Source organism: Hyalella azteca, unplaced genomic scaffold (genome assembly GCF_000764305.2).
Source record: "Hyalella azteca isolate HAZT.00-mixed unplaced genomic scaffold, Hazt_2.0.2 contig6416, whole genome shotgun sequence".
Classification (NCBI taxonomy): Eukaryota; Metazoa; Arthropoda; class Malacostraca; order Amphipoda; family Hyalellidae; genus Hyalella; species Hyalella azteca.
Window position 1 is genome coordinate 190556 of NW_025936579.1, and position 20644 is coordinate 211199.

Genomic DNA, 20644 nt, shown 5'->3' on the forward strand with positions numbered 1-20644 from the left:
GGAATGTTTCCTTAAATTCGGGAAGTTGTTTGGTCGCGTCCTCTTCATTTGTTGATGGACTGGAAATGACTTCGCCGTACGACTGCGCTTGCGCACTCAACGAGAGCGACAGATTTATCTGGAAATTTTTGTCAGTATTTTTTGTCGTTCAAAAATGTCAAGATTGCAAATGCTGAGAGAGGCGTTTTAACATGTAGGATATAGGCATGTATTTATCGCGCAACGAAGCTAAGAAAATACGTTTTCCTGAACGTTTAGTAGGCACAATATTGAGATTTTTAACCGTGTTTTAAGAGAATACTTGCTGTACTGGCCGGAGAATAAACTTGATCGTTTCACAAATAAACCAGCAAATATGTCTAACCTGCCTTAAATTTACTAACTGGAAAATGGTTAAGATATATTCCATCGATGTGTGAAGAATGTTCTTAAAACCAGCGAGAGTTCGTTTTCTCGTGTTTCTCATAATTAACTAGTAATTTATTAGAAATTTTTTTACTCTAACTTTTGTCCTCTGACTCTTACTATGGTAAACATCCCTTCTGATACGAATATCATTGACGACGGTCTGTTAATCCAAAGACAGTCCTGGCAATATCCTGGGTGTAGTGTCAGGTGTTAATGAAACTTGAACACTGGTTTCTGCTCTGTTTTTTTTTACTTCTTTATGACTTTAAAGAAAGTTTTTCTGATACTCAGCTCTGCCGAGTGTCTTATCCCAAGAACTTTTATTCTATTCCACCATAGGTTCGACCCTCCTGAAGACTTTACCGCTGCTAGGTCAAACATGAACTCCTCCGCCAGCAACTTGGACCACATCACCATCAAGCGATACGTCACTAGGGTGAGTGTTGCTATACTTTTAGTATACTCTTATTCCCTTATAAGGGTTTATTATAAATAAGATAAGAATTACGTTTCGAAAAGTGGACGGGTTTTCTTCGAATCGGAAGTAAAAGTTTACATCTCGCCCGAACTGCAACCCAGGATTCAATTGTTGGCTGATTTTATGTTAAAAAGTTTCATCTCTTTTATGAATATCTAGCTCAGTGAACGTCAAAACTTCTGCCGTTTCTTCAATTGTGGGAAGACACATGGCACAGAATTCAAATTAAATTAGAATCTCATGTGTATGTATGGCCACTGTCATTTTCAAGGAGAAAAGTTGTTAGTGATGTCGCCATAATAATCAGCCCAGAAACTCGTTGGCTAAAATGCGCAAGAAATTTGTCGCCTACAGACAATTTTAAATCAACGTGACTCTGAAATTAGGTACTTGTCACCTTCGATACGTTCAATGTCATGATATTTAAAAGTAATTTCGACGTGTCAGCAATAATAGTTGTTTATTTTATGGCCTCGACTAATGCCTTAGATGTACAACTTCCTAGAAGTGGAACGATTTTAGTGTTGTCCTGCTATCAGAACTATAAATTCGTGTAGGTAGTATCCAGTTGCCTTTCAAATAGTTATGCTTTTTAACATCGTATTGGTTTAGAAAGGATACCGTTCGTGAAACATCGCCGTTCACCATTTTTAAGTTTCATATATATTCGTGCGTTCTAGCACGAACGTGCCCGAAAATTGCCGGTAATAGCGCCAGTCTTCAGTCTTCATCGGTTGAGAGACCCTCAACGCGGCCCAAATTTGACCTCATCCAGAAAGTTTGGCCGGAAATTTGTCAGTCTGACTTCCATCTCCGGTCGTTTGGTGTTCAACTGCGAGAGATCGAGTCCAGTTAACCGGCGAAGAGTGATGTTTTCTTGCGTGTTAACTTCTTGTGGACTAGGAGTACCGCACTTGTTGTTGGGAAAAAGAAAATCGTGCTCTTCCATCTTCTAAGTTGTAGAAGGTGATTCAAGTTAAGCCCCTTGTTCCTCCGCTGTCCAGGAAATTGCCTTACAATGAATGCTGTAAATTTGATTCGCTGGCGCTTTGTTGTTGCGACTTCGACCTCGGAAGCAATGGCGGTGCGGCATGTACAGGAAACCAGAATTTATCGCGCGCTTTGAAAAACAACATGATTTCCGAGCTCATAATTTAAGCAATTTATGTGGAATTTTTCCTTGCGTCTCGTGGAGATTTGTCCCTCTGGTATTTGTAAGGTAAACAATAAACATTTTGGTACCATTTCTAGAAGAAGAATTGTGATGAAAATGAAAATATTTCTCTACGGGAATACCTGCAGTGATAACAAAATCAAACTTCATTCTTTCTTCCTCATCTTGGTATATTTTTTCTTACATTCGTTGTCATGCACTAGAGATTCAAATGGTCTTTCTGGTGTCTCGAAAGTTCACCCAGTCAAGGTTGTGTCCCAATAACTATGACTTACTCATGTTTCTGAAGCTCCTCCAGACAAAATTATTCGTCTAAATAACTACCTATGTCTTATTTATGTCTCTGAAGCTCCCCCAGGCAAAATTATGTGCCTCAATAACTATGGCTTATTTATGTCTCTGAAGCTCCTCTAGACAAGATTGTGTATCTATATCTATGTCTTATTTATGTCATATGGTCAGTTCAAAATCTCCGCATTATCATAATTCATAATATGCTGATAAACCGTGGTTTATTTAACTTAAATGCTAAGCCACATTTGCGACAAATCAAACTTTAAGAAACATTAACCAAACGGAACGAATTCCTGTACATTTGCAGTTGGTCATTTCTCACGCTCATGTTTTCAAGTTCAAATAGCTATTATTTGATACAGTTCTATGTACATTAACTTGTTTGAACCAACTGTACAATTATGTGAATTCATTATCTCTCTGGATGTGCCTACAGTAACTAATTTAGTAACGTTTAGTTATTTAAAACGCAAGTTATTCAATAATTTTGAGGAAATTGACTCTAATAAATTAAAAATATTCTTTTTGAAAACGTTACTGAGTTATCGTACTTGGAACCGTCTCGTGCATCTATCTCATTCAGCTGTACACGTTCACTCAGTTCTATGCGTCGCCCCGATGTCCGAAGGAATTTCAGCATTTTTTTTATTAATTCTTTAGTGCTTCCGACTTAACTGTCTTAATCACTACTTTATGAATTTATTCACTTAATCTTAATTAGATAAGTCTTAATTATAAGTCTTAATTATCTTAATTATAAGTCTTAATTAGATAAGTCTTAATCACTACTTTTTGAATTTAGTTGTGTGGGTTGGCAATCGTGGTATCCTAGAATTTTTTGCTAAAGATACAGCTTTTTCCCGAAACGTTTTGAATTTGAATACCATAAATTTATTGTCATTTTATTTTCATTCAATTCTCAGCCTAACTCTGTGGATTATTCATAGAACATAATTTTTTTTACGCATCGCTGTACAGAGAAAAGGCGTTGAGATTTTTGTAGCCCTCTGGCTACGAACACGTTACCAGTTGCCGCATTACCACGTCTGGTTGACAGCGATATCTCAACGGGGTACAAAGCTCCACGACCGTATTTCATTTAAATAATTAAGACCAGCCTTATATATAAACAAAAAGTAATACTCAATGCAAAAGCTAAAATATCATTTATTTTAAAATGTATTTGTAAAAAATATTTTCTTTGTTTCTGCAGGTGCCGGTGAACATTACACACTTCGTGCAAAAGATGCTGACACCGCTGACGTGGTACGAAATCGAAGTGACGTCGGAGAACCGACACGGAGCATCTCTACCGCCCTACACTCTACGCGCTCTCACGCGACCTGAGTTCGAACCTCCAAGGCGGCCTGTCGCTAACATCAAATTGCCCGACGTCATGTCCTGCTGTGCCAGTAAAGGCATCACACACGAGAGGTCAGATTAAGGCATTAACGGGGCATTTCAGAATGATATAACCTTCATCATTGACATGTATGATGCAACCTTCATGTGAGTATGATATAACCTTCATTGCTCTGAACGCGATAACTGCATTTGCAAATACATGTGATTCCGACATTCACCGATGTTTATTACCCCTAAAAAGGTTTTACGGTAAAATTTAATTTGAAATTTGTTGTTGGCCTCGGTTGCTCAGGTGCCTCACAAATTTATGCAACCCGCACAACGATCGCATCGCCGAACCTGACATGATCGTGTGCGCGCCGTGGGCTCAGGAAGCGTTCTCGTGTCTGGCGGGTGACTACGACCACAGCGACTGCTGCCGGCAGCGCGGCCTGCCAGACGTGTGTGTCGAGCTATGTACCGGCAACGTCCAGAAAATCGACTACAAGTATTTCAGGTTAGAATTTACAAATGTTTTTGGTTGGATCTCTATTACCATTATCCGATTTTTTAAGCTTTAAATGGTTAAAGACTTAAGTGTATGCCAATTAAAGTTTCTTCTCAGGGCTAGTAAAGTTTATGAGAAGGCCCAATACTCATATTTATAGCTTCATCTTTTTAGAAGTTATAATTTGTCGTTGACTGTGGCAAAGATTAATCTCTTTTGAAGTTTAAATGATACGTTGAAATACTTTTTCACTTAATCGTTTGAGGAGGATAAATTATATATTGAAAATAAGGTATTTAATTTCGAGGTATTCATCTTATTCACAACGTCGTGTTCATATTCTGATGACACTTAACTTGCCACATCAGATGTGTGGACTATTTCTCCGACTACCGCGGTTGCCTGCTGAAGGGGTACGGAGTTCTGCCGTCTTCTCCGCGCAATGTTCGTGTGAGCAACATTTACACCACCAGCGCCCTCCTGTCCTGGTCTGCTCCTGTTAACAACAGCGACAGTGTCACGTCCTTCCACTCCTACTACAGACCCATTGACCCTGACAGATCCTGCCGAGGCGTTTGGTGAGTACTTTGAAAATTGTATTGTAAAAATTTCACTTACAGCGATGTACAAAATATTCCTGCTGATACCTGTGTAATTGATGCAATAAATTATTTCAAGATAATGAACTTGAAAACTCACTGTCCTGTAGCTACCGAACAGCTTTTTTACAACACTTCTCTTTAACTTCACTTCTTGTTTGTCTGTCTGTCTGTCTGTCTGTCTGTCTGTCTGTCTGTCTGTCTGTCTGCTACAAATCTTGTAATCAAAATTTAATACACTTCTACTTATCCTATCGATCTGAAATTTTGTCCACTTGTGTAAAGTTGGAGACAATGCATGAATCAAATGTAAAAAAAAAAGATTTTAGAAATTAAAAAAATTTATTTTTTTTAATATTAAAAAAATTGAAAAAATAATTTTGTCAGCTACAAATCTTATAACTGATATTTGACATACTTTTACCTGTCGAATTGATCTGAAATTTTGCACACTGGTGTGAAATCAGAGGCAATGCACGAATCAATAACCAGCATAAATAATTTTGAAAAAAATTTATATATTAAAAACAAATTATATATATTTAAAAAATTGAAAAGGTAGTTTTTTTTTATTTTCGAAAATTAGATGAAAAATTCATTGTACATCTGTAAGATTGGAGATACTGCATTCTTTGGAAGTGTTGTCTTTAAAAAGTAGTTTTTAAACGTATATTATTTAGAATCTGAACGCTACTCATTCATATCCTGTTGAGCTAAATCGGTATTTTTTTCGATGCGATTGTAGGAATGATGACATCGGGGACACAACTTACAAAGGCGTGCTTTCCCCGCATTCACCCTTCGTGCTGCAGAACTTGTGCCCGGACACCGAGTATGAGATCTACATTCAGGCGTTCAACAGCCACGGTGCCAGCGATCCCTCCAGCCGTATATTGTTCAAGACTCTTTCAGAGTCTGCCCTTGAAGACAGGAAGGCAGAGTACACCTATGACTTGACAGGCTGCTGCCACAACGTCTTAGTCAGCCCTGGCTGCATGCCATTGTGTGACTACAACGCACGCATGAGCCACGTACGCGCGCTAACGACAACGTGCGTGGCTGAGCTCAGCCGCGTGCTCAGATGTCAGGTCGGTGGCCGCAACCACGGGCCGTGCTGCCAGAGACGAGGTGTGCCTGAGTCCTGCCAGAGCCTGTGTACCGGAACCTTCATCCCTGACGAGGTTGTCCTCAGCAAATGCAATGCCTACATCGGCAACATCGTCATGTGTCTCGAAGACGGTACGTGGCACTTGTAAATTCGGAATAATTTCGTAATATTAAAGGTAGCGAATTATACATCCGTATATAAACAAAATCGATATGTATACACTAGTCTGTCAAAATCTAATCATAGACTCGGACAATCTTCATATATTGTACCCAAGTTTTTTTCCCAACCATTTATAGTTATCATCTTATTTCCAAGAACACTAACCTACTGCCAATGATAAATCTAACCATATTTAATTCTGCAAACCATATATTTCTTGTAATAAACAAAAAATATCAATATTCACCTACAGGCGTTGGCCTCATCCCGGGCCCCGTATCCTCGCTGCACATCACGGCGGTGAAGGCAGAAGGCGTCACGTTTGTATGGGAGCCGCCGTCGGAGGGCGCTAACGTCACCCACTACCAGGTCCACTACGAGAGCGTCGACCGAAATTCTGGCTCTGTTGGACAGTTCGCATTGAATAAGGTGAATATATGGAATCCTTTAATATTCGATTATTTATTCTGATATTTATGTTATCTTGAGGACATTTTGAAACACTTGTCATTTATTGGTCAATTTTGGCGGCATGGAAATTGTTTGTGTCTGAATTGGTTTAATTCTCCTTTGAATGCCAGTTAAGTAAACGCAGGCAAAATTAAATATGAATAATCTGCGTTATGACATTATTGGCTCAGGATGCTTTTACTCGAATTTAGTGTAACATAGTTCTATTTTCAACTTCTTGATTTATCAGACTTTTTATTGATTTTCCGCTTATTTTTTACCATTGGAGAAAGTTAATACTTCAGAAATAGTCATAAATGGAGTATATGATCCAAGTATAATTTGAGAATTAATAATTAAATTCGAAATCGAAAGAAAATAAAAGCTTTTGTTGCAATGTTTTTCATGGGAAAATATTCACGTCGGTTCTTCTTTTCATCGCGTCTCTGGTAGACGGTGAACACGTCTGACACGGTTGCAGCCATCAAAGATTTGGACCCTAAACTCTTGTACAAGTTTTTCGTGGTGGCATCTAACGAGAACGGCGTGTCGCTGCCATCCTCAGTCCTGCACCTGAACGTCAGCAACTACCTGGAGCAGGTGGCCAAAGGGGAGCAGGATCCCGGTAATCCGGTGGCTGGAGTGCCTTCCGCACCTCACAGTCTGCGGATGGAAAGCAAAACTGCCACGTCACTCACCATCTTGTGGGAACCGCCTGAGCTTGCTCTGCCCATTGATAGGTTCCAGTGAGTGACTTGTCTAGTTTCCTTACTGGTATTTTCTGTTAAGAGAATCAATTTGTTGGCCTAGGGGTGAATGCAATTAGGGTTGTTTGTACGTCGCCGTTCGTGCCACACAGCTCTGATATGTTCATTTAGCAGTTTCTAGAAATTTCTAGAAAGATTCGGTTATTGGGTATCCAAATCATCTAATTTTGATACCCAATAAACAGCATACAAACCGATTTAGTATCTGTGCTCCTTGTTTTATTGCTCGGATTTCTTTTGCGTGATGCTCAAACACCAGTTAATAATTTGTTCATTTCTTCAACTAATTTATTAACTGCCTATTAAGTATTGCTTACCTGCTTAATATGCATTGCTCAACTGCTTATTATATATTGCTTAACTGCTAATTTATTATTATTATTATTATTATTCCCTTGCAACTTCATGCATCCTTGTTTTTCACTTGCCCTTCAGATACGTCGTTCACCACTCGATGGTGAAGACTCCTAACGTCTCCGGCAGCGGTAACGACAATGACGTCACATCTCTCACAGAAGGTTTTTCATACAACATCACACGCACGAGCTCCACGGCCATCAAGCTGGAAGACCTGAAGCCCAACACGCAATACGTGATTTACGTGACCGCCATCAACGACATGGGGGAAAGTCGGCCGTCAGAAACGCTGCTCGCTTGGACGGACCCTGCATACCCTGCTTTTGTCGAGGTTTGATCTTTGAGTTTGTTGGTTGGTTTTCGTGTGCCGAAATTTATATTCAATGGAAGATATTTTTAGGAATAAAGCTGAATTTAAATAGTATAAATTCATAAATTCGTCAGGTTTACTACCTCAATAGGCATTTTTTATCTTTTCTTTGCAATACCGGGATAGATTGTAAAAAAACTGATTTTCTATAAAAATTTATATTCATACGACATTATTATTAATTTTTTCTAATGTAAAGTCTTGTATAAAGTTTTCGGACACAAAGTGCGATAGAAAATTACAACGACTACGATAGAAAATGTTATGGATTCATTCCAAAAATTTTACCCAAAAAAGAGAAGGGATCGATTGGTTTTCCGTCAACTGAATCCATGAATTCTCCAGCTAAATCCATCAAAGTTCTGCCTGACTAACATGTGACTTGAACAGTGGAATGAAAGTACCTTCCAAGTTACGAGGCTTGGTTACAACGGACGGATCCTTCAACAAATTTTTCTTTAACCACTCTGAATATTAGATCAAGTTTGAAAAGTAATGCGAATGTTAAAAGCCATTTCCATCTGATAATGGAAATTCTAACTTCTCCTAACTATTCTATTTGATAATGGACAGAATTTTAGATAATTTTTAACATGTTTCGGGATTGAATTTAAAATTGTGAACAACAATGTGACCAAGCGGTCCATGTTGACAGACACCCACGGTGCACCCAACCAGCCTGGTGGTTGAGGGGAGCAGCGTGACCGTCTTGTGCATCGCCATGGGGTCTCCTCCCCCTACTGTCTCCCTCTACATCGCAGGCATCCTACTGCACCAAGTAAGAGCCAATCCTCCACCTACTGTCTCCCTCTACATCGCAGGCATCCTACTGCACCAAGTAAGAACCAATCCTCCACCTACTGTCTCCCTCTACATCGCAGGCATCCTACTGCACCATGTAAGAACCAATCCTCCCTCTACATCGCAGGCATCCTACTTCACCAAGTTAGAACCAATCCTCCTCCTACTGTCTCCCTCTACATCGCAGGCATCCTACTGCACCAAGTAAGAACCAATCCTCCACCTACTGTCTCCTTCTACATCGCAGGCATCCTACTCACTGATTAAGCGTCACTCGTTCGCTCCTACTTTCTTGATCACAAGCATTTTATTGTCTCAATCAAGTGATGCTTACTCCATGAAATGTTTAAAAATGTTCCGTTTGGAACACCGGTTAGTGCACATAATTTGCATACCGAGATGAACGAAACATGTGCATGCAGGGATGCAATTTAGGCACCATGCATGTTCAAGCCTAAGCTGCTAAATATGCTCCAAACTTAATTGAATCCAAAGGAGAGCGTCGCATTCTTCTCCTCCGCTAGTGTATTGCTGAATTAACAGCGGTGATTATGCAAGCCCGACTTAGTCGGTTCTCTAATCAAGAGCTCATGGATTCCCTCTAGGCTTGCAGAGCTGTTCTAATTTCACATCAATGAGCTTCACTGCAGCTCATTGATGGCCGATGCAACAAGATTTGTGATAGAATTCTAATGGCCTATTGAAATATAGCATAATAAGCTGATGGAAAATGAATTTTTGAAATAAGTAAGTAGTGATATTAAGTGGTTTCAATTTAATTGTCTCTGTGCAGAATGTGTTAATCATAAATTATTTTCCCCAAATCTCCTTGGAATTTGTTGTAGTGGGTGAACAAAAATTGGTGTAATGCAATCATGAGATTTTCATGCATATGCTGCAATGATTTTTCTAAATAAATAGTTCTCATTGAATAATTGAAATTAAGTTTGCAGTTTCACAACAAATTCCAGTTTTCTTTCACATCAATTGACTTTTCGACCAAAAATCGATTATTTCTTCATACTCTTACGCGCACATCTTGAAATTTCGTAAAAAGTTTAATTATCTTTGGTGTACTTTACCGCAGTTTGTCAATTCATCATTTTACTTATTCGAATAACTTTAGGATTTACGGAACAGTTTACAATCCTCCCTTGAACAAGTATGGAACAAACAAGATGGTTTACATTATTCTTCCATGAACAAACGCTTGTTTTCAGATTTGCATTTCTGTTATTTTGAATATTAAAATAACATGACTTAACTCGCCAAGTTAATGCCAGACGGTGTCACATTGTATTCCCAATTAATATAATAGTATAAGCTATTAAATGGTGATTAAATGTCACTTCTCCCAACATCCCTCCTTTCTACTTCTCAGGATGTTACACGCCACATGGTGACGGTTGTACACAACATAACACGCAACATGACCGACATATCCTGCTATGCGGACAACGGCTACGGCACTCCCATGCAGAGCTCCGTTACTATCACCATATCACGTGAGTAGAGCTATTATTTCAACGCTATTGTCGGATTTATTAAGTAATTGCTGATTGTGCACTTGGCTAATTTTTTTATACAGAAACAATGAATCGAATTTACAGTTTACTAGGTACATAACCTTCAACATGCTTCAAAAAAGTTTTAATAGTTTATGTGTCGTTTGAATGATCACTTACTTCAAATATTATTTGAAAATTGCAAGTAAACGCAATCTATTTGAAACTATCATTATTATTTGCTACAACTTCGATTCATTATTGTTGTGGATATTTTTGTTTGCCGTGTCAATTTTAGTACCAACATTACGGAACTTTGTTGGATGTTTCCTCTGCTTACTTAAGAATGACCTGAGAATGTGCGATAGTGATAGAATTACTCGCGTCTAGGTACGACATAGAAATGCCTGCTGGTAAGTGCCTGCTTCAAAGCTTTTTAACTTTTAAAGTATTTCAAAATGGTCGTTTTCTTCTTTTTTAAGGTCCCACGAATTATAGATGATTATTTTTTCAAACGGTTTCAAGGTATAGTTGTGGCATCTTTGTAAAAGAAATAATATTATTTTCAAAATGAATAAATAAAAGTGCCCGATGTGCTCATATTACCCCATGTCCCCAGGGGCGCCCGAGGTGCTTACATTACCCCATGTCCCCAGGGGCGCCCGAGGTGCTCACATTACCCCATGTCCCCAGGGGCGCCCGAGGTGCTCACATTACCCCATGTCCCCAGGAGGTGAGGGATGTGTCGTGGTATGGGACCATAACTACTGTGTTAACCTCATCAATGATGAGAACATGGTGAGGGATGTGTCGTGGTATGGGACCATTCATTTGCAGTGTTTATCCACTTGTTACTAAAACCTTGCCCTAGCCATTTTGGATGATTCACTCAGCGTGTTATTTGAGTAGTGTCATTTCCTCGTGTAGCACATCTTTAAACATTCCTTGAGTGGTGCTAAAATTTATGCCTCACTTTTTGGTTTTGCTTGTTCATCGTAAATGATGAAGTCGTTCTTTCCCTAAAAGTTTCCTTTGCATCTGTGGCAGGCCAAGGGCCTCTTCACGATGGAGGTGTTGATCAAGAGCGTCAATGAGAGCGACGCTGGGGACTTCTACTGCTTCGCTCGTAATGCATTCGGAACAGCACTACACACGATCAAGGTTAATTTTGTTATATTAATTATTAAGTTTCACAAGGTGGTTGAGTGGATAAAGTTCAGAGCACCAGAATTGAAGTAGTAAGTTATGGGTTTAATGCCAGTAGACAACTGTGGAATGAATTGCGAAGTTTAGAAACGGTAGTGAGAGATTTTCGAGTATATTTCCGATTCATAAAATGTCCAATAAAAAGGCTTTTGGTAAACTTCACGTTTGAAGTTATATGGTTTTATTTCGCCGTATTTATTTAGGTTATTGACAACAAATTAAAAACGTACTTTTTGGCTGAAATAAGACACGTCTATCGCTATTTCCTTTAAGTGAGCTATGTTAACAATCAAAAACCCTGTATCAGCCATATCATGTTATCTTACTACTAGTCATTTAATAGTTCATTCAACACCAAGTCATCTAATAAAAGATATCTGTTTATCAACTCATCACATTCAACACTTGCACCGCCAGGTGGTTATATCGCCGCCTCTGAACCTGCCCCCGGAAATATCTGAGTGTTGTCGGGCCAGCAACATGAGCGACGCGTGTCTCGACGCCTGCGATTTCGACGAGATCAGCTTCGACAAAGTCCTTAACCGCGATCAGTGCATCCCTGAGTTCGACAAGCTCATCCGCTGCGCTGCTGGTAACTCATCACACGATTAAGCTAAATATGTTATTAATTTTTCCATTTCATTCACAGGCGATTGCGATTTCGCATCCGTTTTAAGCGTTTCTTGTCAAAATACGTTAACGCTCATTACTCCATTACTCAATGTTACCCGTCGAACCCAAATGAAACAGTACGTCAGTTATCCGTCCAACCCTGTAGTTTGCCGAATAAGGGTAATTCACCACCGCAAATCCCACAAACTCTTAAGTTATGCCCGCCACTGCTAGTGTTTTTTATTTATTTATTGAAAAAAGTGGTTACCCCGATGGCTCGAGGAAAAAACTCCACATTGAATTGTTTCTAAGCTAAAGTCCCGTCCACTAGATGGATCGGACCACAGGTCGTGCTGCAGCCAGCGCGGTGTGCCGGAGACCTGCCTGGACTGGTGCAGACAAGAGCCTGTGCGCGACAACAGAGCTTGTCTGCTGCAGTGGGCACCCGCCATCTTTACCTGTTTCGATGAGGGCAAAGGTGAATCTTGAAAATAATTGGCATCAATAAAAAAATTCAAAACGGTAGTTCTCGTTGCACTTAGTTTGCATTGTTACGGTTAAATGCCGATGTAAAGTCCTTGATTTATCAGACTCTTTATTGATTTTTCCGCCTAATTTTTTACCAGTGGACAAAGTTAATACTTCATGGTCAATTATGATGGCTGAACGTCAGGCTAATTTTTCTGAGTTACGCATAATAATTCAGAATGCTTTTTAGTTCAACTAATGCAAGACTATTCTGTAGACATGTTGCCGGGACCGCCCTTGAATGTGCGCATTTCAAGCGTTTCTGACCTGAGCGCATTCGTAGAGTGGGACGTGCCTGAGAAGAACCCTGACAGAGTTGAGCTCTACAGGTGAGTAAAAGTTTATAAACATTACTCTTCAGAAAGGCTTTATATTAAACTATAATTTTGTACAAGATAGTTGCATCACTTGAGAAATGAACATAATGATGTTACTCTTATTGTTTGAATGAGAATTATAAAATTCATCATTATTTCCGAGACGTGCACCAAAACGACATAAAAATGACGTGACCCAAAAAACACTTGATCAAATAAATTTAAAATCGCCCATCACCTCACGGTAATTCTGATGCTATTCGTTAACTACATCAACGAAGTTTACTGCAACCATATCGCCTGCTTTACGATTTATAGAACACGATGAGATTTTCTAAATTTCTCTTACGTCTCGTTACCCAATTATCGCCAAATATCATGACTTTATTTTGCTAAGCATAAAGAAAAACATAAATCATACCAGCGATTAATTAGTGACTATTACCTATTCCTTGTATGGCATATTGCTCCCTTCAATGGCACCTCCGTCGCCCATCTAATTCTGGCTAAATGACTCCGAAACGTTTTCTCTTATAAAGATATGGTGAATTTTTGTGGTATTGTTTTTGCTTTTAAATTCCTGGTTAACTTGCAATTTAAGCAAACAAGTGATTTTAATGGCTAAATGGCATGTGGCTTGGTGCTCATTCCTCAGGGTGTTTTGGCGGGTGCTAGGCCAGCGTGTGGCCCAGAAACAGGACACATCAGGCACGGGGCTCGAGGTGACAGGGATGAGGCCAGGCCTCACTTACGAACTGGCGGTGAAGGCAGGCAACCACAAGGGCACCAGTGTCCTCACCCCCACCATCGTATACAGGCACGGCGCCTCCTACGTGTCCTCGGCCAGCACCCATGGTGAGTAGGAAAACTATATAGGCATATAAATGTATATCATAGAATTATTTTGCTTTTTTTCACGTGCAAGTCTCACAAATTAAGCAGTACTTATATATTTTATTAGAACTTTGTTTCTAATTTTTGGTACCAATGAGCAATTCTCGAGCTGAAGAACAGCAACCAATTCCAATATTTTAACATTTTCAAACAAATGTTTTTCCTATGCTTCATGCTATCTACCTACCATAAACCTTGCAACTTGCATGTTTCGTTTCACACTGACTGTATGATGGAGAGTGTTAATGATTATGACTTTCATCCGGTTGGCTACTAATGCATCATAGTCTTTTGATTCAACATTCAAAAATCAGAAACCTCTTAAAATTTTAATTGACAGTTTAGCGACCGAACTAAAAATTGAAATAAATTCAATAGCGCTGCTCCACAGTCTAGTCAGTAAGAAAATTTAATAAATTCGCTAACAAAGAAGGCGATACGGCATTTTTTATGGAATCAAAGAGCGTTTGATGGGCAGCGTGCCAGAACATTATGTGTTCATTGCCGCGCTTTACGAGCCTCTCCATGAGGCATGCATAACACGCATCTATGTCAGGCGCCCGCTCACAAGTTCGCACAATAAAGAGCTCTCGTTCTTCGTACACTTTAGTAATTGAAGCGCAAATGTTGTCCTGGCCAATGTCCAAAATGATAAATGACCCTGATTTAAGATCAGAAACTTTATATTTGTGATTTTATTTATTTTTTATTAGTCAAACGAAGTTTATTACTGGCGTTTCCAGGTCAAAAGCAGGTTAGAAAAGTAATTATTATAGACCAGGCTTCGAATGCACAATATACACGTTATTTAAGATTATTAACACTAATTTGAAATTTTTCTCAAAAGATATTTGCACAAAATTGGATATTGTGGATATACAGTAGCTCGAAAATTTGAACATATAAGTACTATGAGAGTAATTTATATCTCCTGAAGAATCCAGTGGTTTGTTGGTTGATAGCTGGAGACTATGGCCTAAGCTATTGCCAGTCTTGTAGCGTCGGGGCCCCGCATGATGCTGGTGCAGGCGTCGGGGCACCGCATGATGATGCTGGTGCAGACGTCGGAGCACCGCATGATGCTGGTGCAGGCGTCGGGGCACCGCATGATGATGCTGGTGCAGGCGTCGGGGCACCGCATGATGCTGGTGCAGGCGTCGGGGCACCGCATGATGATGCTGGTGCAGGCGTCGGGCCCAACTTTCAACATCTCATAATATTGTAATAAATCAGAAGTTTGATTTTGTCATTTTCAACTCCGTTTTTGCTGTTACTTTGGACAATTGACTGCAGGACTTGTTCATCTACCCTGTAACCACCGTTCATCATTTTTTGGTTGAAAATGTTGGGGTGTTCTACATTTGATACGTTATCGTTGTTGGCTCGGTTTTGTCTCTTTCGAAATGTGAAATTTCTACGTACATAATTCTCTATTCGAATATCCATTCTTACCAACATGCGTTTGCAGGTTCGGAGTTAATCTTTTCAATTTTATATCTCTCTCGGTTCACAGGTCATGTTAAAACTTTTACATCGTTAGACGTTTAACAACTGAACGAAGGGCTATAGCCGAGATCTTCATTATCTAGAAAGAGTCTCCAGCTATCAACCTACAAACCACCGGATCCGTTAGGACATGGAAATTATTTTCTCATTAATATACAGTTCTAATTTTCGAAATATATCCACATTACCCTCCTTTTAAAGAAATTAAAATTTAATTGTTAAAAACACAGGATGGAATTAACTATAATATCGTAAAAATATGAATATGCTCAAGAATTAAAGCCCTATAATTACCTTTAATTATCTACGTTCCCGACCTAGTTAACTGAACTCTACGTATGACGTAAATGTACTCACAAGACCGCATGATGCCGACAGACGCTACAGGCGTTGGTGTGGCGTTAGGCATCGCGGTGGCGGTGTTGACGCTGCTGCTGGTGGTGGTGGGGGCGGTGTGGTGGATGTGGCGTAGGAGGAACCTCCTCAGGGGCAAGATCACCAGCTCCGCGTCCCAGATGGGCATCGCCTTCGAGAACCCGTCCTACATCAAGGAACAGAACGGCGACACTGTGCAGGTGAGACTAGTACAGGTGAGACTAGTGCAGGTGCATGTGAGACTAGTATGCAGGTGAGACTAGTGCAGGCGCAGGTGAGACTAGTACAGGTGAGACTAGTACAGGTGCAAGTGAGACTGGTGCAGGTGAGACTAGTACAGGTGCAGGTGAGACTAGTGCAGGTGCTGGTGAGACTAGTGCAGGTGCTGGTGAGACCAGTGCTTGTGCTGGTGAGACTAGTGCAGGTGCAGGTGAGACTAGTGCTTGTGCTGGGTAGCTGATAATTGAACATGTGGATATTTCAACAATTTTATACGTGCAGAGGATTCCGATATTGCAACCAATTGATACGAGTCTAAATAATTTTATATCCATCTCTGTTACAGTGAACTAACTGGTTTGTAAACAATTTGAACATTTATCAAAAAATTAAAGTCAAATTAAAAATTGATTTGGGTTAGTAAATTATTCCCTAGCGAAATTTGATAATACACTCAGAGGTTTCGAGAAAAAACTATATTTTCTAAATTACAGTTTTGTGCAATTTTCCCTTTGTCTCTACATTTTCGACATTTAAAAAAATACTATGTAATATTACAAAGTATCACAAAATATCAGCGCCCTTGAATTTACCAGCCAAAATAATGATATGTTACGAGTTATTTAGCTTGATAGAGTACCAATTTAATGTTGTAGAATGTAGATGATACATCTATACTTAGTCGCTGATCAACTTTCCGGAGGCTACCGATTACCGATCTTAAATTTTCGAAATGGACGAGCCATCCTAATAATATTCCGTCATTAAATCTCAACAGATTGCGGAGACGCCAAACGGAAGTCTGAACGGAACCATTGCGTCTGAACTAAACCGTAGCAGCAACGGCAGCAGCAATCACGCCCCAGTTAACGGGACCAGCACGATTGGTCTTAACGGTGGCATCACCTCTGGTGGGGGTGTGTGGAGCACCCATCAAGAGCCTGCTGTTAATCCTAACACGCCAGGCTTCGAAGAAGATCTCAAAAACAACAGAAAATACTCTAGATTTAACAGCTAGTAGATCGCCAATTAATCATGAGGTGAAAAGTTGAAGCATAGAAGATGACGTTCTAATAATGCATTGTATATTAATTATATACGAATGTGATTTTTAAAATAATTCATTATTCGTACTAAAAGAATTGTTAAAGGTAATGAAAAATAGTTAGTGACTAAACGTGTTTCTTTCGACGTTGGTCCCTAATACCGAATACACTTGTAATAAATAAACTAATAACTTAAGTGATAAACTGTGCTAGCGTCAACGTGAACTACGAGTCTTGGTGTTCTACAAAAGCGATACGCAGCTATTTTGCAGTGAGTGTAATACAATACAGTGCCCGTATGGACGCCCAGATTGAAACGCTCGCCACTGTGCAAGGAGCACCAAAAGGGAGATAAAAAACTCTTTTGGCCATAAATTTCGCTCTCCAACTAACCCTGGAGCCAACTAACCCTGGGTTTGCCAATCCATGTAAACTATATACTGACTTCAGCAGTGGCTGCGTACTTGCCGCGAGCTATGGGTTTAAACCCCTGACTTAAGGCTACTACACCCCGGTGCATGCATACGCATGGGATGGAACCAAAAAGTGATGGTGGTATTAGGCTATGCTGGCCAGTAACACGCATCACGAATAAAACGAGCAGCATAAATGCCTTTACCGATTATAAAATGATACCTTACACAATAAGGGTAACGGAAATTATGCTCATGAAAAAAACAGTAAATAAACCACAACAAGACGTTTCCTTAAAAAAACATGCCTCGGTGCTCCATTAGTGATGTATTTTGCATTAGAGCACTTTCGTTCATCATCAAACTTCTACGGTCTTCACATGCGAAGAAAGCGGATACTAAGTAACGGGTAGCTTCCATCCCTTCTTCGTTGGTAGAGAAAATTATATAATTAAATAGCATTTCACTGCATTGAAGAAAGACGTTTTCCTATCGACCTTTCAAGATGATAAAAAACTATCATAAGGTGAAGAATAACACATGAACTATATAAAAATGGAAGCAAATTCTAGGCGTATATAATGGCTAGGTGTAGCTCTGTTAAATGTGATATTTTTATAGAACTCGTCTGGTAAATATGTGTAGTCGTTGTAATTCCATTAAAGTGAGAGATGAAATTGACAGGACATCGGAATAATTCCTGGCAGCACTTAATTTTAAGAACATCTTTCTTTATATGCCTGGGCATATATATCCTGCTGAGGCTACCGTTCATATTAACGATATTTATAATTACATTCATATTACCGTCTTGTTAATCATTTGGTTGTCGTTCAAACTGTTATTTACTTAGTCTCAACTTTATTTAGGAACGCATATAAACAGGTCAGCGTATACTTTAAAAAAATTTACTTTCCCCGTTATTGCTGTGGAATACTGTCGCCCATACCGAAATAGCTAGGCCTTGTGTGATTTAATTCAGAGTGAGTGTGCGTTTGCAAGAGCTCTGTTTTTATTTCAATATTAAACCATATGTTTTATTATTATCCCGTGCAATTGAAGCGAATTGAAACAGTTTCACTGAGGACTTTCATGCATTTTTTTCATACAATTTAGTGATGATGCATAGAGGGTTAGCCATTTCTCGGGCACACATCGGAATACGAATGAATTCAGAAATGTGATGCTAGTTCTTAGAGTTTCGCCATTTCTAAGGTGTGTATTAGAGTCGCTAATCGTAATTGATAAATTCATTATTATGAAAAAAAAATTGGTCTGTAAAATGGTCATAATATTGGAAATTCTGTAAAATTGGTTGTGTAAATATACACGGAAGCAATGTTACTGTTATATAATGTAATTTTTTAAGTTAATGGTTTCACCCTAAGGAATAATGTTACTTCCATGTTTGAAAAAAATGTATTTTGAAAAGCTTACTATTTTTGTGTTGGGCGCACTAAATTTTTATTAGAGAACTTCTCCCTACTTCCCTACCAAGAGTAGGAAGTAGAGAGACTTTAGGGCTGAGATTCCAAGCTACTGTATTTGATCACCTGCCATCGGATGGTTTACGTATTTATAAATTCTAAGAGAAATCAGTCGAGAAATAATGTAATGAATGTTTTATTACCACTTGAAGGGTATGGTATGATGCACAGAAACTCTTCGTCAATTCTTATAGAAAATCGTTCGACGGCTTAACAGATTATTAATTTAATGCTCATATAAACAGTAGTCACATAAAATCTTGACAGGAAAATTTCTTTGGGAAATCAGCAGTTGCGGCTCAAAAATGCAAACTTTTACTTAACAAGATGAAAGTAATTCAAATTAAATAATGCGTCGTGCAGTAGTAACTCCTTTGAAACGTAGCTCACCGGCTGATGGGTCAACGGTCTGTTTAAGGTAATGAATTTGAACGTAGATGTTTATTCTTGATAATTATTTTGCTTGTATGTCGTGGGGAGAATTGAATGCTGCTGAACTGGGGCATTTGAATATAATGAGGCTGGTACATTTTGTTATTCTAAGATAATCAATATACCGAAGATGTAATATTTTTAAAGGTTTGAAGTCATCTTAAAATTCATCCCACGCATTCTAAGAGAAAATCCCCATAATCGAATTTTTTGTACATAACCACTGATTAAGATTGTGTTGTGACTGAATTACACTTCAAATTGGGACCTGAAATGTTGGAGTAAGAATTATGCATTTGTAAGTGAAAATTGTATTCGTGTTTTCACTAAAAATGTTCATGTGAAGCAAATCTGCGCACATAGAATTTTGGAAAGACTGACAGCTAACTCGAGGTTGTATGTCGGTATTACAGTTAGGTCGTTTGTTCGCAGTGATATTCAAATCGAGCATTGCTTCTTACGCAGCCGAATTGTTTTAGTTCAATTTTATTTGATATAATTTACATTCCCTTAATTGTGCTGTTGATTTGCCTACACAAATGTCAGACAATTCCTAGTCTAGCTTTTTCGAGAAAAATACCAGCAATTTTAATGTTCCAGGAGTTCAATTAAGTTTACTGCGAGCGAGTTCATAAGATGCGCGCTGTATGACTCCTCAAAGCAAGATTTTTTACCTCAATTTTTCCGTGTCGTCTAGAGAAACTAAAACCAGGGATTTCCTTGCATCCAGTGTTCAGAAAAATTAATGTAACAAATTGTCCAAAAGTGACATTTTCTACATTAACACTGATACATCCTTCTGCTGGGCAAAACTGAGTCTGGATGGTCCAAACCAGGGCAAGAAGCGCATCGCTATGTGGATAAAGCCTCTCAATTTATCTGAGTGAGAGCTCGAGTTTACATTTCATTTATCGCGCTGATTTTACTACCGCAGTGAGAGTCGGTGGCTGGAAATTCTACAATGCAGCTTTGAACTTTCGGTCTGCACCTCCTGATCATTTTGTTTATCCTCACAACAGCATTACACTCGTATGAAATACAGAGGAACATTTCGGTTATTGTTTCACTCACCCTTGAAAAGATTACCAATAATTTATAGTTTATCGGCCGCATTAAATAAGTTTATTGAAATTATGCATACAAAAGTATCAAGTATCTAGAGATTCAACGATTTTATTCATTATTTAAATGACTTCAACAAGAAATTAATTCATTTCATGCAGTAAGGCGCAATGCATGTAGCGGCTTTGCCATCTACCTGGGAGCGAGTGACCCTTCAGATCA

General features: G+C 39.1%; 1 protein-coding gene across 1 annotated transcript in view; it reads left to right on the top strand.

Moving 5' to 3' along the window:
• LOC108670148 (Ig-like and fibronectin type-III domain-containing protein 1) overlaps window positions 1-20414 on the top strand; it is a 61229-nt gene extending 40815 nt beyond the window's left edge. The window contains exons 11-28 of the mRNA XM_047880833.1: window positions 748-844; window positions 3568-3788; window positions 4012-4215; window positions 4575-4784; window positions 5551-6044; window positions 6329-6504; window positions 6979-7271; window positions 7728-7980; window positions 8675-8797; window positions 10202-10325; window positions 10945-11123; window positions 11373-11486; window positions 11949-12123; window positions 12475-12621; window positions 12889-13000; window positions 13644-13843; window positions 15767-15963; window positions 16761-20414. Of these exons, the coding sequence (XP_047736789.1) occupies window positions 748-844; window positions 3568-3788; window positions 4012-4215; window positions 4575-4784; window positions 5551-6044; window positions 6329-6504; window positions 6979-7271; window positions 7728-7980; window positions 8675-8797; window positions 10202-10325; window positions 10945-11123; window positions 11373-11486; window positions 11949-12123; window positions 12475-12621; window positions 12889-13000; window positions 13644-13843; window positions 15767-15963; window positions 16761-17000 (3559 nt within the window). The 3' untranslated portion in view covers window positions 17001-20414. The remainder of the gene's footprint in view (window positions 1-747; window positions 845-3567; window positions 3789-4011; window positions 4216-4574; window positions 4785-5550; window positions 6045-6328; window positions 6505-6978; window positions 7272-7727; window positions 7981-8674; window positions 8798-10201; window positions 10326-10944; window positions 11124-11372; window positions 11487-11948; window positions 12124-12474; window positions 12622-12888; window positions 13001-13643; window positions 13844-15766; window positions 15964-16760) is intronic.
• The last annotated feature ends 230 nt before the right edge of the window (window positions 20415-20644 follow it).